This window comes from Cetorhinus maximus, unplaced genomic scaffold (assembly GCF_964194155.1).
Source record: "Cetorhinus maximus unplaced genomic scaffold, sCetMax3.hap1.1 HAP1_SCAFFOLD_2443, whole genome shotgun sequence".
In the NCBI taxonomy this organism is placed as follows: Eukaryota; Metazoa; Chordata; class Chondrichthyes; order Lamniformes; family Cetorhinidae; genus Cetorhinus; species Cetorhinus maximus.
In genome coordinates, this window is record NW_027598381.1 from 32,258 (window position 1) to 46,228 (window position 13,971).

Genomic DNA, 13,971 nt, shown 5'->3' on the forward strand with positions numbered 1-13,971 from the left:
CTCTCCCCCACGCTCCCCCACCCCCACACACACACACACTCACTCCCCCTGTGCCAGGTGCAGGGTTAAATGTCTCGGGGGTGATGGGGGTGGGGGATTGAGGGCGGGGAAGGGGAGTTCATTATCACTGGGACCACTGCCCTCTCTGCAGTCCCCGGGGTGGGTCAATGTCCAGATTGGAGCTTCTGAATGTCACCCACTGGTCACTTGCCAATAGATATGGAGATCTTGGCTAGGAGCCACCAGCCTGCGTGGCCCATTTAAAGTCCATCCTCCCCAGTCCATTCCAAGCAGCCCCGCGTTCTCATTTTCCCAGAAAGAGCAATCAGTAAAAATTGGGGAATAAGGGGACTGGTCAAAACTCTTTTCTCCTTCCTGGTTCCCCATCATCCCCACACCCCCCACCATTCCTCAGTGACAGGGGTTACCTTGCCCATCGGACTAACATTCACACCACACAAGTGCCAGGCAATGACCATCTCCAACAAGAGAGAATCCAACCATCGCCCCTTGACGTTCAATGGCATTATCCTCTCTGAATCCCCCACTATCAACACCCTGGGGGTTACCATTGACCAGAAACTGAACTGGACTAGCCATATAAATACTGTGGCTACAAGAGCAGGTCAGAGGCTGGGAATCCTGCAGTGAGTAACTCACCTCCTGACACCCCAAAGCCTGTCCACCATCTACAAGGCACAAGTCAGGAGTGTGATGGAATACTCTCCAGTTGCCTGGATGAGTGCAGCTCCCACGACACTCAAGAAGCTCGACACCATCCAGGACAAAGCAGCCCCGCTTGATTGGCACCACATCCACAAACATTCACTCCCTCCACCACCGACACACAGTAGCAGCAGTGTGTGTACCATCTACAAGATGCACTGCAGCAACTCACCAAGGCTCCTTAGACAGCACCTTCCAAACCCATGACCGCTACCATCTAGAAGGACAAGGGCAGCAGATAGATGGGGACACCACCACCTGGAAGTTCCCCTCCCAGTCACTCACCATCCTGACTTGGAAATATATCGGCCGTTCCTTCACTGTCGCTGGGTCAAAATCCTGGAACTCCCTCCCTAACAGCACTGTGGGTGTACCTACACCACATGGACTGCAGCGGCTCAAGAAGGCAGCTCACCCCCACCTTCTCAAGGGGCAATTAGGGATGGGCAATAAATGCTGGGCCCAGCCAGCGAAGCCCACACCCCGTGAATGAATGAAACAAAGTCGATCCCCACCAAGAGCAGAAACAAAAGGACACAGAAACAGGTGGGAGGTTAAATGAGGCCAGCTCACGTTATAATAAATCTCATTGTACATCACACAGTTTAAATAGGACATCAGCCTTCCCCTCTGGGACACAGATACATTACACACACATACGCAGCGACATGGCTTCCATCACTGACTGTTTAAAGATAAGTTTTGCAATTGAATATTCGCAGTCACTTCGATTGACACAGGCCCAGAGCCTAACCTGGGCCTTTCTTCACTCAGAGCAGCTTCTCTCCGTCGTTACCTTTCAGGCCTATACCCAGGCCACAGGCTCAAACTGGTAGTGAAAAAGTTTTCAGGGGAGCCCCAGGCTTTGTAGGCCTCGGCTGCCGGGAGTAGCCGTTGCCATGGCAGCCAGTAGGCCTGGCTGCACTTTGGACAGCTCCCCTTGTCAGGCCCGCTCCCCCTCCTCGGGCACGGGCTCCCCCTCCAGGTCGATGGCGTTGTCCCGGAGGAGTCTGCGGTTGGCCCTGGCGGCTGGCCTTTCCTGCTGGAGGGGCTTGTAGACGAAATGGTAGTAGCCCGCGTCGTCCTGGCCTTTCAGCTCGGCCTTGATCTGCTGCGGCTGGGAGTCGGGAGCCAGCTGCCTCCAGCTGTCGTTCACCACCAGGAACAGGCCGTGCTCCCCGGGGTCCTGGACCTTGAACTTCTCGGCACACAGCCGGCACAGCTCCTCTGCCGTCTCCGCTGGCCTCACCACCATGGTCTTGGCGGTGCAGCCGTTGTCAGGGTCGTGGTAGGCCACGCGCAGGAAGTTCTGAGGAGGGAGAGAGAGGAAGACAATTCGTATTGCGACAGACCCCACCACCACCTCGGGATTCACACAATAACTTCGCAAGGCTCCTGTCCACCATCTACAAGGCACAAGTCAGGAGTGTGATGGAATACTCCCCACTTGCCTGGATGAGTGCAGCTCCCACAACACTCAAGAAGCTCCACACCGTCCAGGACAAAGCAGCCCCGCTTGACGGGCACCCCATCCACAAACATTCACTACCTCCACCACCGACGCACAGTAGCAGCAGTGTGTGTACCATCTACAAGATGCACTGCAGGAATTCACCAAGGCTCCTTAGACAGCACCTTCCAAACCCACAACCACTACCATCTAGAAGGACAAGGGCAGCAGACACATGGGAACACCACCACCTGGAAGTTCCTCTCCAAGTCACTCACCATCCCGACTTGGAAATATATCGGCCGTTCCTTCACTGTCGCTGGGTCAACATCCTGGAACTCCCTCCCTAACAGCACGGTGGGTGTACCTACACCACAAGGGGACTGCAGCGGCTCAAGAAGGCAGCTCACCCACCCCCACCTTCTGCCCACCTGGATGGACGAGCTTGGCACTAGGCCCAGGATGCAGCCTGTTTCCCGCTCTGCCAGGGGGTGGGGGAGGGAATTCAGGACCCGTTGAGGGGAAGTGTGATGGGATAAGCGTGGCTCCCTCTAGCACTGACCTGGAAGTCGTTGACCGAGGGCATTGGTTCGTAGGTCCTCCTCCTCTTGTGCCACTGCTTCAGGGACTGTCTGATCTCATTACTGATGCCAACCACAACCCGATCCACATGGAAATTCTGGAGCTCAACCATGCTCGCATACAGGCTGGTGAGGTAGTACCCACCTGAAGGGTAAAAGAGGCAGACAGGGTTTAATGTACAACAGCATTGAGGGAGTTCAATAAGAATAAATAAGATTTACAAATAGAGACACAGATACAGAAACAAGGCTGAGATGTGAAACCCTTTCCAAACACGGGTTAGACCCCAGTGGGAGGATCCTGTCCAATTCTGGGCCCCACACTTTAGGAAGGATGTCAAGGTCTCGGAGAGGGTGCGGAGGAGATTTACTAGAACGTTCCCAGGGATGAGGGACCTCAGTTCATGTGGAGAGACTGGGAGAAGCTGGGATTGTTCTCCTTAGAGCAGAGAAGGTTAAGGGGGAGATTGAATCGGGGGGTTCAAAATCAGGAAGGGTTAGATCGAGTAAATACTATTCACCTCGACCACTCCCTGTGGGAGCGAGTCCCACATTCTCCCCACTCCCCGTGGGAGCGAGTCCCACATTCTCCCCACTCCCCGTGGGAGCGAGTCCCACATTCTCCCCACTCCCCGTGGGAGCGAGTCCCACATTCTCCCCACTCCCTGTGGGAGCGAGTCCCACAATCTCCCCACTCCCCGTGGGAGCGAGTCCCACATTCTCCCCACTCCCCGTGGGAGCGAGTCCCACATTCTCCCCATTCCCCGTGGGTGCGAGTCCCACATTCTCCCCACTCTCTGGGTGAAGAAGTTTCTCCTGAATTCCCCGATTGGATTTATTTAGTGACTGTGTTAAATCGGGATAAATCTCAGGCTCCCCAGAAGCGTCTCACAGAGAGTGAAGAATTCCTGATGTTAGCGCGTTGAGTTACCGGACGGGGAGTTGGAGGGTGGAGGATGTGGAGGGTCCCTCACTCCACGGGCAGGATTTTCCCCTTGTTCGGCGGGGGAGGCTCGGCGCTGCTTTGGGGGGTGGGGGTGGGGAGCGGCGGGGAGAGGGCGTGCGGGGACAGAGAGCTACCCCGGGGAAGCTGAGCGCTTTCCAAAACGAAAAACGAAGGTTTCGCAAACGACATCAGCGTGTCCCCCTCACGTGACTCAGTCCCGCGGAGAGGGGGCAGGTCCAAAATGAGTTTAAAAGAATTTTATTTTATTTTTTTTTAATTCACTGTCGGAAACCTTGTCTCCTCTGTGGGTGAGGTTCCGCAAAACACCGGAAGCCCGCCCGCCCGATTCACCCGCCAGTAAAGGATCGGACGGGCAGCGAGAAGTTCGGCTTCATTATAGCTGCTTCACGGGCCTCTTAACCCGTCGGCGGGCGCGTTGCCAACCCTCGGGTGTGTGCCCGCTGGCTGAAATATCGCCACGGTGACCGGACGCTCGCCCGGGGTCAGCGCCGCTACACCGAGCTGAATATCCTGGCCCCTGTGTGTGAGCAGGGAGGGGTCGAGGGACAGGAGGAGGCCATTCAGCCCCTTACTGCCATTCTGTTCTTCATTCTCTCACGGGATGTGGGCGTCGCTGGCCGGGCCCAGCATTTATTGCCCATCCCTAATTGCCCCTTGAGAAGGTGGGGGGTGAGCTGCCTTCTTGAGCCGCTGCAGTCCCCTGTGGTGTAGGTACACCCACTGTGCTGTTAGGGAGGGAGTTCCAGGATTTTGACCCAGCGACAGTGAAGGAATGGCCGATATATTTCCAAGTCAGAATGGTGAGCGGCTGTGGGTCTGGAGTCACGTGTAGGCCCAGACCGGGTAAGGACGGCAGATTTCCCTCCCTAAAGGGGACATTAGTGACCCAGATGGGTCTTTACAACAATCGATGATAGTTTCATGTTCACCGTCACTGAGACTAGTTTCCAATTCCAGATTTATTAACTGAATTTAAATTTCTCCGGCTGCCCTAGTGGGGATTTGAACCCCTGTCCCCCAGAGCATTAACCTGGGCCTCTGGGTCACCAGCCCCAGTGTCATTACCACAACATCACTGTCTCCCCGACATCAGTGCACTCAATCCCAGCTTGGATCCATATCCCTTCAATACCATTCATTGAGAAGCTCGGGGCCTGACATTGACCTGACATCACTCCAGCAACAACTGCCTACCTTCTCCCATCAGCTCGGACTGGTCCAGTAACTCCATCATATACTCCACTTCCATAATGAGCTCCGGCAGGTCACACTCCGCGATGACGTAGGACAACATGGGGAGGAACTCATCAGCACCACACGCTTCACCTTGGAGCAGACAGGGACACAGAGATAGGCAGTTACACAGGGCCATGAGCTCACTGTCAGACAGCAACCATTGGCACATATCCATTGTGCTGCACCCACCCCCCCTTAACCAACACAGGGGGCCGAGAGGGGGCGTGCTGTACCTGTCCTGGGAGTGTTTGATGGGGACAGTGTAGAGGGAGCTTTACTCTGTATCTAACCCCGTGCTGTACCTGTCCTGGGAGTGTTTGATGGGGACGGTGTAGAGGGAGCTTTACTCTGTATCTAACCCCGTGCTGTACCTGTCCTGGGAGTGTTTGATGGGGACGGTGTAGAGGGAGCTTTACTCTGTATCTAACCCCGTGCTGTACCTGTCCTGGGAGTGTTTGATGGGGACGGTGTAGAGGGAGCTTTACTCTGTATCTAACCCCGTGCTGTACCTGTCCTGGGAGTGTTTGATGGGGACAGTGTAGAGGGAGCTTTACTCTGTATCTAACCCCGTGCTGTACCTGTCCTGGGAGTGTTTGATGGGGACGGTGTAGAGGGAGCTTTACTCTGTATCTAACCCCGTGCTGTACCTGTCCTGGGAGTGTTTGATGGGGACAGTGTAGAGGGAGCTTTACTCTGTATCTAACCCCGTGCTGTACCTGCCCTGGGAGTGTTTGATGGGGACAGTGTAGAGGGACCTCAGCGTTTCCTACCTCCTGCTCCTTTTACTCTCTCATAGATGAGTTTACAGGCTTGAAGGAGATAGTTGACCTTCTTCACTGGAGAATACGCTTTCTGCATCAGGACAAACTTCTGTTTGATCTTCTCGATGGCCCCTGTGTCCAGGGCACCAGCTCGGACTCCCAGGCACTGTGGTCCAGTCTGTCTCACCAGTTGTGTGTTGTCTCTGATCTGCTGGAGTGAGCCATCGGCAGTGTGGAACTCCCGCAGACTGGCCTCGATGGAGTGGCGCAGGGGCTTCAGCACGCTCTTGTGCATGGCCACCTCTAGGAGGTGCTCTGCATGGAGGCAAGGAGAGGCGGTCAGCAAGGCGAGGTATCAGGGGGGGCGGGGTGGGGGGGTGATGGGGGCGATGGGGCTGGTGGGTGTGGTGGTTTAGTCCCCGATGGTCTGTGGGAGGAGTTTAATGGGGCCGGATAGCTGGTGAGAGATTGATTTTTACATATTACCCTCCCAGGGGATAGGTTAGAGGGGCTGAACGGCATGTTCCGTGTTTAGCTCCTATTCGCACCATCGCTAAGACCGGCCATCTCCCTCCCCCGTAACATCGCCCGGATTCACCCCCATCTCAGCTCATCGACTGCTGAAGCCCTCACCCACACCTCCGCTACCTCCATACTTGACTATCCCAACGCTCTCCCGGCGACTCTCCCACATTCCACCCTCCGTAAACTTCAGCTCATCCAAAACTCTGCTGCCCCCGTGTCCGAACTCGCACCGAGTCCCCTTCACCCATCACCCCCTGTGCTCACACTGACCCACACTGGCTCCTGGTCCGGAAACACCTCGATTTCAAAATTCACATCCTCGTGTTCAAATCCCTCCTCACCCCCTCCCTATCTCTGTAACCTCCTCCAGCCCCTACACCCCTCCCTATCTCTGTAACCTCCTCCAGCCCCTACACCCCTCCCTATCTCTGTAACCTCCTCCAGCCCCTACACCCTCCCTATCTCTGTAACCTCCTCCAGTCCCTACACCCCTCCCTATCTCTGTAACCTCCTCCAGCCCCTACAGCCCTCCCTATCTCTGTAACCTCCTCCAGCCCCTACACCCCTCCCTATCTCTGTAAACTCCTCCAGACCCTACAACCCTCCCTATCTCTGTAACCTCCTCCAGCCCCTACAACCCTCCCTATCTCTGTAACCTCCTCCAGCCCCTACACCCCTCCCTATCTCTGTAACCTCCTCCAGCCCCTACACCCCTCCCTATCTCTGTAACCTCCTCCAGCCCCTACACCCTCCCTATCTCTGTAACCTCCTCCAGTCCCTACACCCCTCCCTATCTCTGTAACCTCCTCCAGCCCCTACAGCCCTCCCTATCTCTGTAACCTCCTCCAGCCCCTACACCCCTCCCTATCTCTGTAAACTCCTCCAGACCCTACAACCCTCCCTATCTCTGTAACCTCCTCCAGCCCCTACAACCCTCCCTATCTCTGTAACCTCCTCCAGCCCCTACAACCCTCCGTATCTCTGTAACCTCCTACAGCCCCGACAACCCTCCCTATCTCTGTAACCTCCTCCAGTCCCTACAACCCTCCCTATCTCTGTAACCTCCTACAGCCCCGACAACCCTCCCTATCTCTGTAACCTCCTCCAGTCCCTACAACCCTCCCTATCTCTGTAAACTCCTCCAGACCCTACAACCCTCCCTATCTCTGTAACCTCCTCCAGCCCCTACAACCCTCCCTACCTCTGTAACCTCCTCCACTCCCTAAAACTCTCCCTATCTCCGTAACCTCCTCCGGCCCCTACAACCCTCCCTATCTCTGTAACCTCCTCCAGCCCCTACAACCCTCCCTATCTCTGTAACCTCCTCCACCCCCTAAAACCCTCCCTATCTCTGTAACCTCCTCCAGCCCCTACAACCCTCCCTATCTCTGTAACCTCCTCCAGCCCCTACACCCCTCCCTATCTCTGTAAACTCCTCCAGACCCTACAACCCTCCCTATCTCTGTAATCTCCTACAGCCCCGACAACCCTCCCTATCTCTGTAACCTCCTCCAGCCCCTACAACCCTCCCTATCTCTGTAACCTCCTCCACTCCCTAAAACCCTCCCTATCTCCGTAACCTCCTCCGGCCCCTACAACCCTCCCTATCTCTGTAACCTCCTCCAGCCCCTACAACCCTCCCTATCTCTGTAACCTCCTCCACCCCCTAAAACCCTCCCTATCTCTGTAACCTCCTCCAGCCCCTACAACCCTCCCTATCTCTGTAACCTCCTCCAGCCCCTACAACCCTCCCTATCTCTGTAACCTCCTCCAGCCCCTACAACCCTCCCTATCTCTGTAACCTCCTCCAGCCCCTACAACCCTCCCTATCTCTGTAACCTCCTCCAGCCCCTACACCCCTCCCTATCTCTGTAACCTCCTCCAGCCCCTACAACCCTCCCTATCTCTGTAACCTCCTCCAGCCCCTACAACCCTCCCTATCTCTGTAACCTCCTCCAGCACCTACAACCCTCCGAGATCTCTGCGCTCCTCCAATTCCGGCCTCTTGACCATCCCCCGATTCCCATCGCTCCACCATTGGCGGCCGTGCCTTCAGCTGCCTGGGGGCCCTAAGCTCCGGAATTCCCTCCCTAAACCTCCCCGACTCTCTCTCTCTCTCCTCCTTTAAGACGCTCCTTAAAACCGACCCTTTGACCGTGCTTTTGTTCACCTGTCCTTAATATCCCCGTATGTGGCTCGGTTTATTTTACAACGTCTCTGTGAAGTGGGTTTTGTGGGAGTGGGTGTGAGGGTGGGTGTGAGGGTGGGGGTGTGGGGGTGGGGGTGGGTGTGGGGGTGGGGGTGTGGGGATGGGGGTGGGTGTGAGGTTGGGTGTGGGGGTGGGGGTGGGGTTTGGGGGTGGGGGTGGGCGTGTGGGGGTGGGGGTGGGTGTGGGGGAGGGTGTGGGTGTGGGGGTGGGGTTTGGGGGTGTGGGGTTGGGGGTGGGGGTGTCGGGGTGGGGGTGGGTGTGGGGGAGGGTGTGGGTGTGGGGGTGGGGGTGGGGGTGGGAGTTGGGGAGGGTGTGGGTGTGGGGGTGGGGGTGGGGTTGGGGTGGGAGTGGGTGTGGGAGTGGGTGTGGGGGTGGGGGTGGGAGTGGGGAAGGGGGTTGGGTTTGGGGAGGGGGTGTGGGTGGGGGTGGGGGTGGGGGTGGGGCTGTGGGTGGGGGGTGGGGGTGGGTGTGTGTGTGTGTGTGGGGGTGGGTGTGGGGGTGGGGGTGGGGGTGGGGGTGGGGCTGTGGGTGGGGGGTGGGGGTGGGTGTGGGGGTGGGGGTGGGGCTGCAGGTGGGGGGTGGGGGTGTGGGTTTGAGGAGGGGGTGGGGGACGGGCCGAGGGTTGTGGGGCCTGGTTTCCGCTCACCTTTCTCCTGCTCCGTGATGTAGGCCTCGACCAGGAGCTCCAGTTCCGAGCTGTGCATCAGGAACATCTTCGTGTGGGACATGAAGTGTCGGACGGCCTGGAGCAGCTCCGAGCCACAGGCTGGGGTCCCCCTCCCCTCTCGCTGGGCCCCCAGGAAGTCCTGCACCAGGGCCCCCAGGTAGGTGCACCTGTCCCTCGCCCGCTGCTCGATGGCTCTCACCAGCTTCCTCTCGGGGCAGCCGAAGGAGCTGAGGACCTCGCCCATCTTCCTGAAGGAGGCTCGGACCATCCAGTGGACACTGCGCCTCCTGGGGGTAGGCCGGGGCCTGGGCCCGGGCCTGGGCTGGTCTGGTTCGGCCGGCCTCCCCTCCCCCTCCTCCCCCTCCTTCTCCCCCTCCCCCTCCTCCCCCTCCCCCTCCCCCTCCCCCTCCTCCCCGTCCAGGCTGCTGAGGGACTGGGTGTCCACCTCGCTGATGGGGGGAGGGGGGCTCCCGTAAAGGAGGCCCAGCCCATCAGCCTCGGAGGCGTCGCTCAGCCTCTCCTCCTCCAGCAGGGTCAGGGGGGCCTTGGGGGGGCAGGGCTGGGGGCCGACGGGGGTGGGCACCCGGTACTTCTCCTCGCCCGCCGGGGGCCGGCCCCCACCCTGGGCCTGGGACCTGGGCTTCTTCCTGAGCCGGGGAGGGGGCACGGGGGTCTTTGGGCGCTTGTAGGAGGTGTCGTCCTCCGACGAGGGGCTTCTCACCGGCCGCGGCTGCCCCCGGGGGTCCTCCTGGGGCCTCCCCCCCTCACAGGGGACGGGGGGAGGGGGCTGGCTGGGGGGCGAGAGGGGGCTGGAGGTCTCGGTGGACACCCGGACCTTGAAGCTGCGCTTGAATTGCCAGCGCTTGCCCTGGTGCGAGGGCTCGAAGAGGGGGTTGACGAAGCTGAGGGCCCCGTTCCAGCTGGAGCAGCCCACCTCCCCAGGCCGCCGTGTCCACAGGGGCCGCCGCAGCAGCGGGTCCGGCTCGAACTGCCCCGGGGGTCCCGCCTCCTGGGGGAGACTCGCCCCGCACTCCTCACACACCGGGGGCTCTCGCACGTTCAGGGTCGAGCTCCAGAACTCTAAAGGGCGGAGAGAGGAAACAGAGAAAACGGGAAGCGGGGGGAGTCAAACAGCGTCACCGACAGGGCAAGATCCACCCGGGGCGGGATTAACCTCCCCCACCCATTCACACACTCACACACACTTACTCTCTCACACACACTCACACTCACACACACTCACACACACACACACACACACACACTCACACACACTCACACACTCACACACTCACTCACACACTCACACACACACCACACACACACACACACACACCACACACTCTCACACTTTCACATCACACACACTCACACTCACACACACTCACACACACACACACACACACACTCACACACACCACACTCACACACTCACACACACACACACTCACACACACTCACACACACTCACACACACTCACACACTCTCACACACTCTCACACACTCTCACACACTCTCACACTCACACACACACACACACACACACACACACACACACACTCACACACACTCACACACACTCACACACACTCACACACACACACACACACACACTCACACACACACTCTCACACTCTCACACTCACACTCACACTCACACACACACACACACTCACACACACACACACTCTCACACACACACACACACTCACACACACACACACACACACACTCACACACACTCACACTCATACACACACACACACACACACACTCACACACACTCACACACACTCACACTCTCTCTCACTCTCTCACTCTCTCACTCACACACACACTCACACTCACACACACACACACACACACACGCACACACTTACACACACACACTTACTCATACTCACACTCACACACACACACTCACTCACACTCACTCACACACACACACACTTACTCATACTCACACACACACACACACACACTTACTCATACACTCACACACACACTCATGCACACACTCGCACACACTCGCACACACACACTCACACACACTCACACACACTCACACACACTCACACACACTCACTCACACACTCACTCACACACACTCACACACTCACTCACACACTCACTCACACACTCACTCACACACACACACTCTCACACTCACTCACACACACACACACACACTCACACACACACACTCACTCACACACACTCACACACACACTCACACTCACACACTTACTCACACACTCACACACTCACTCATTCACACACTCACTCACTCACTCACACTCACTCACACTCACACACACACACACACTTACTCACACACTCACACACACACACACACTCACACACTCACTCAATCACTCAATCACTCATACACACACACTCACACACTCACACTCTCACACACTCACACACTCACACACTCACTCACACACACACTCACTCACACACACACACACTCACACACACACACACACTCACACACACTCATACACACTCATACACACACACACACGTACATACACACAGGTGTTTTGCATCAGTTTTCACTATAGAGGACACAGTAACATCCCAGAAATAGCTTTATATCAGGAAATGGGAGGGAAAATTACAATCACCAGGGAACTGGTACTGAGTAAATTGTTGGAGCTGTGGGCGGATAAATCCCCAGGTCCTGGTGGATTTCATCCTAGAGTCTTGAAAGAAATGGCCAGTGAGATAGTTGATGCATTGGTTTTAATTTTCTAAAGTTCCCTGGATTCAGGGAAGACTCCATTAGGTTGGAAAATAGCAAATGTAACTCCTTTATTCAAAAAGGGAGGGAGACAGAAAGCAGGAAACTCAGGCCAGTTACCTTAACATCTGTCACAGGGAAAATGTGAGAAGCTATTATTAAAGATGCTATAGCAGGGCACTTAGAAAAATTCAAGGCAATCAGGCAAAGTCAACATGGTTTTGTGAAAGGGAAATCATGTTTAACCAATTTATTGGAGTTCTTTGAAGGAGTCACATGTGCTGTGGATAAAGGGGAATGGGTGGATGTGCCGCATTTAGATTTCCAGAAGACATTTGATAAAGTGCCACATGAAAGATTATTGTGGAAAATAAAAGCTAATGGTATAGGGGGTAACATATTGTCATGGATAGAAGATTGGCTAGCTAACAGGAAGCAGAGAGTAGGCATAAATGGGTCTCTTTCTGGTTGGCAGGATGTGACGTGTGGTGTACCACAGGGATCAGTGCTGGGGCCTCAACTTTTACAATTTATATAAATGATTTGGGTGAAGGGTTGGGTGGGATGGTTGCTAAATTTGCTGATGACACAAAGATAGGGAGGAAAGTAAATTGTGAAGAGGACATAAGGAGGCTACAAAGTGACATAGAAAAGTTAAGTGAGTGGGCAAAGATCTGGCAAATGGAATATGTGAAATCTTCCATTTTGGCAGGAAGAGTAAAAGAGAAGCTTATTATCTAAATGGTGAGAGATTGCAGAGCTCTGAGATTCAGAGGGATCTGGGTGTCCTAGTGCATGAATAGCAAAAGGCTAGTGTGCAGGTACAGCAGGGAATTAGGAAAGCTCATAGAATGTAATTATTTATTGCGAGGGGGAATTGATTACAAAAGTAGGGAGGTTATGCTTCAGTTGTACAGGGCACTGGTGAGACCACATCTGGAGTATTGTGTTCAGTACTGGTCTCCTTATTTAAGGAAGGATGTAAATGCATTAGAAGCAGTTTGGAGGTGGTTTACTACACTAATACCTGGAATGGGCGGGTTGTCTTATGAGGAAAGGTTAGACAGGTTAGGTTTGTATCCGCTGGAGTTTAGAAGAGTAAAAGGCGAGTTGATGGAAACATACAAGATCCTGAGGGGTCTTGACAGGGTGGATGTGGAGAGGATGTTTCCTCTTGTGGGAGAATCTAGAACTAGGGGTCACTGTTTAAAAACGGAGATGAGGAGAAATTTTTTCACTCGGAGGGGGGTGAGTCTCTGGAACTCTCTTCCTGAAAAGGTGGTGGAAACAGAGTCTTTGACTATTTTTAGGGCAGAGCGAGATAGATTCTTGATTAACAAGGGGGTGAAAGGTTATTGGGGGGAGGCGGAAAAGTGGGGTTAAGGCCACAATCAGATCAGCCATGATCTTATTGAATGGGGGAGCAGGCTCAAGGGGCCGAGTGGCCTCACTCCTCCTCCTCATTGGTATGTTCGTAAGTGAAAACCCATCTGGGTCACTAATGTCCCCTTTAGGGAGGGAAATCTGCTGTCCTTACCCGGTCTGGACTACACGTGACTCCAGATCCACAGCCACGTAGTTGGCTCTGAAATGGCCAAACAATCCATTCTGTTCAAGGGTAACAAACGCTGGGCCTGCCAGTGACACCCACATCCCAGGAAAGAATAAACAAAGAAAAATTGGCCTCAGTACCCAAATCACCCAAGGGTTCCCACCCCCTACCCCCCGCCATTGACCATCCAAACCCACAATGCATGGCAGGTGATGGCTGCCTGACCCATCGTGATTGGAGGTTCAGGTCACGTGACCGATCGTCCTGCCCGCACCCCCAACACCCAAGCTCTCCTGCCATTGGCTACCCAAAAGGCTCGTCCGTGCGAGGCCCCAGCCAATCGGAGCCAACAAAACCTTCAACCAGCCCCCATTTCACCCCCGGGTGGTGCTTCCCGACATTTCATGGGGGAATCTCCAGACCAGCCCCGGAGGAGGTTGGGAAACTCTATTTCGCACCTGGTGCGCTCTCAGTTACTCACCTATCCCCAGGTGTGAGATGGTCTTGAGTTTTTTGTGGGAACGAGCGTTCGTGATGGCGAGTGGGA

General features: G+C 55.6%; 1 protein-coding gene across 1 annotated transcript; it reads right to left on the reverse strand.

The window, feature by feature from the left end:
* Nucleotides 1–1,275: 1,275 nt before the first annotated feature.
* LOC144677344 (ras and Rab interactor 2-like) lies at nucleotides 1,276–13,966 on the reverse strand (the record flags this gene model as incomplete). Its single annotated transcript, XM_078537481.1, has 7 exons — nucleotides 1,276–2,035; nucleotides 2,739–2,902; nucleotides 4,919–5,050; nucleotides 5,731–6,036; nucleotides 9,102–9,482; nucleotides 9,546–10,202; nucleotides 13,906–13,966. Coding segments are annotated over 7 exons (2,067 nt in total), but the record flags the coding sequence as incomplete, so codon positions are not given.
* Nucleotides 13,967–13,971: the final 5 nt, after the last annotated feature.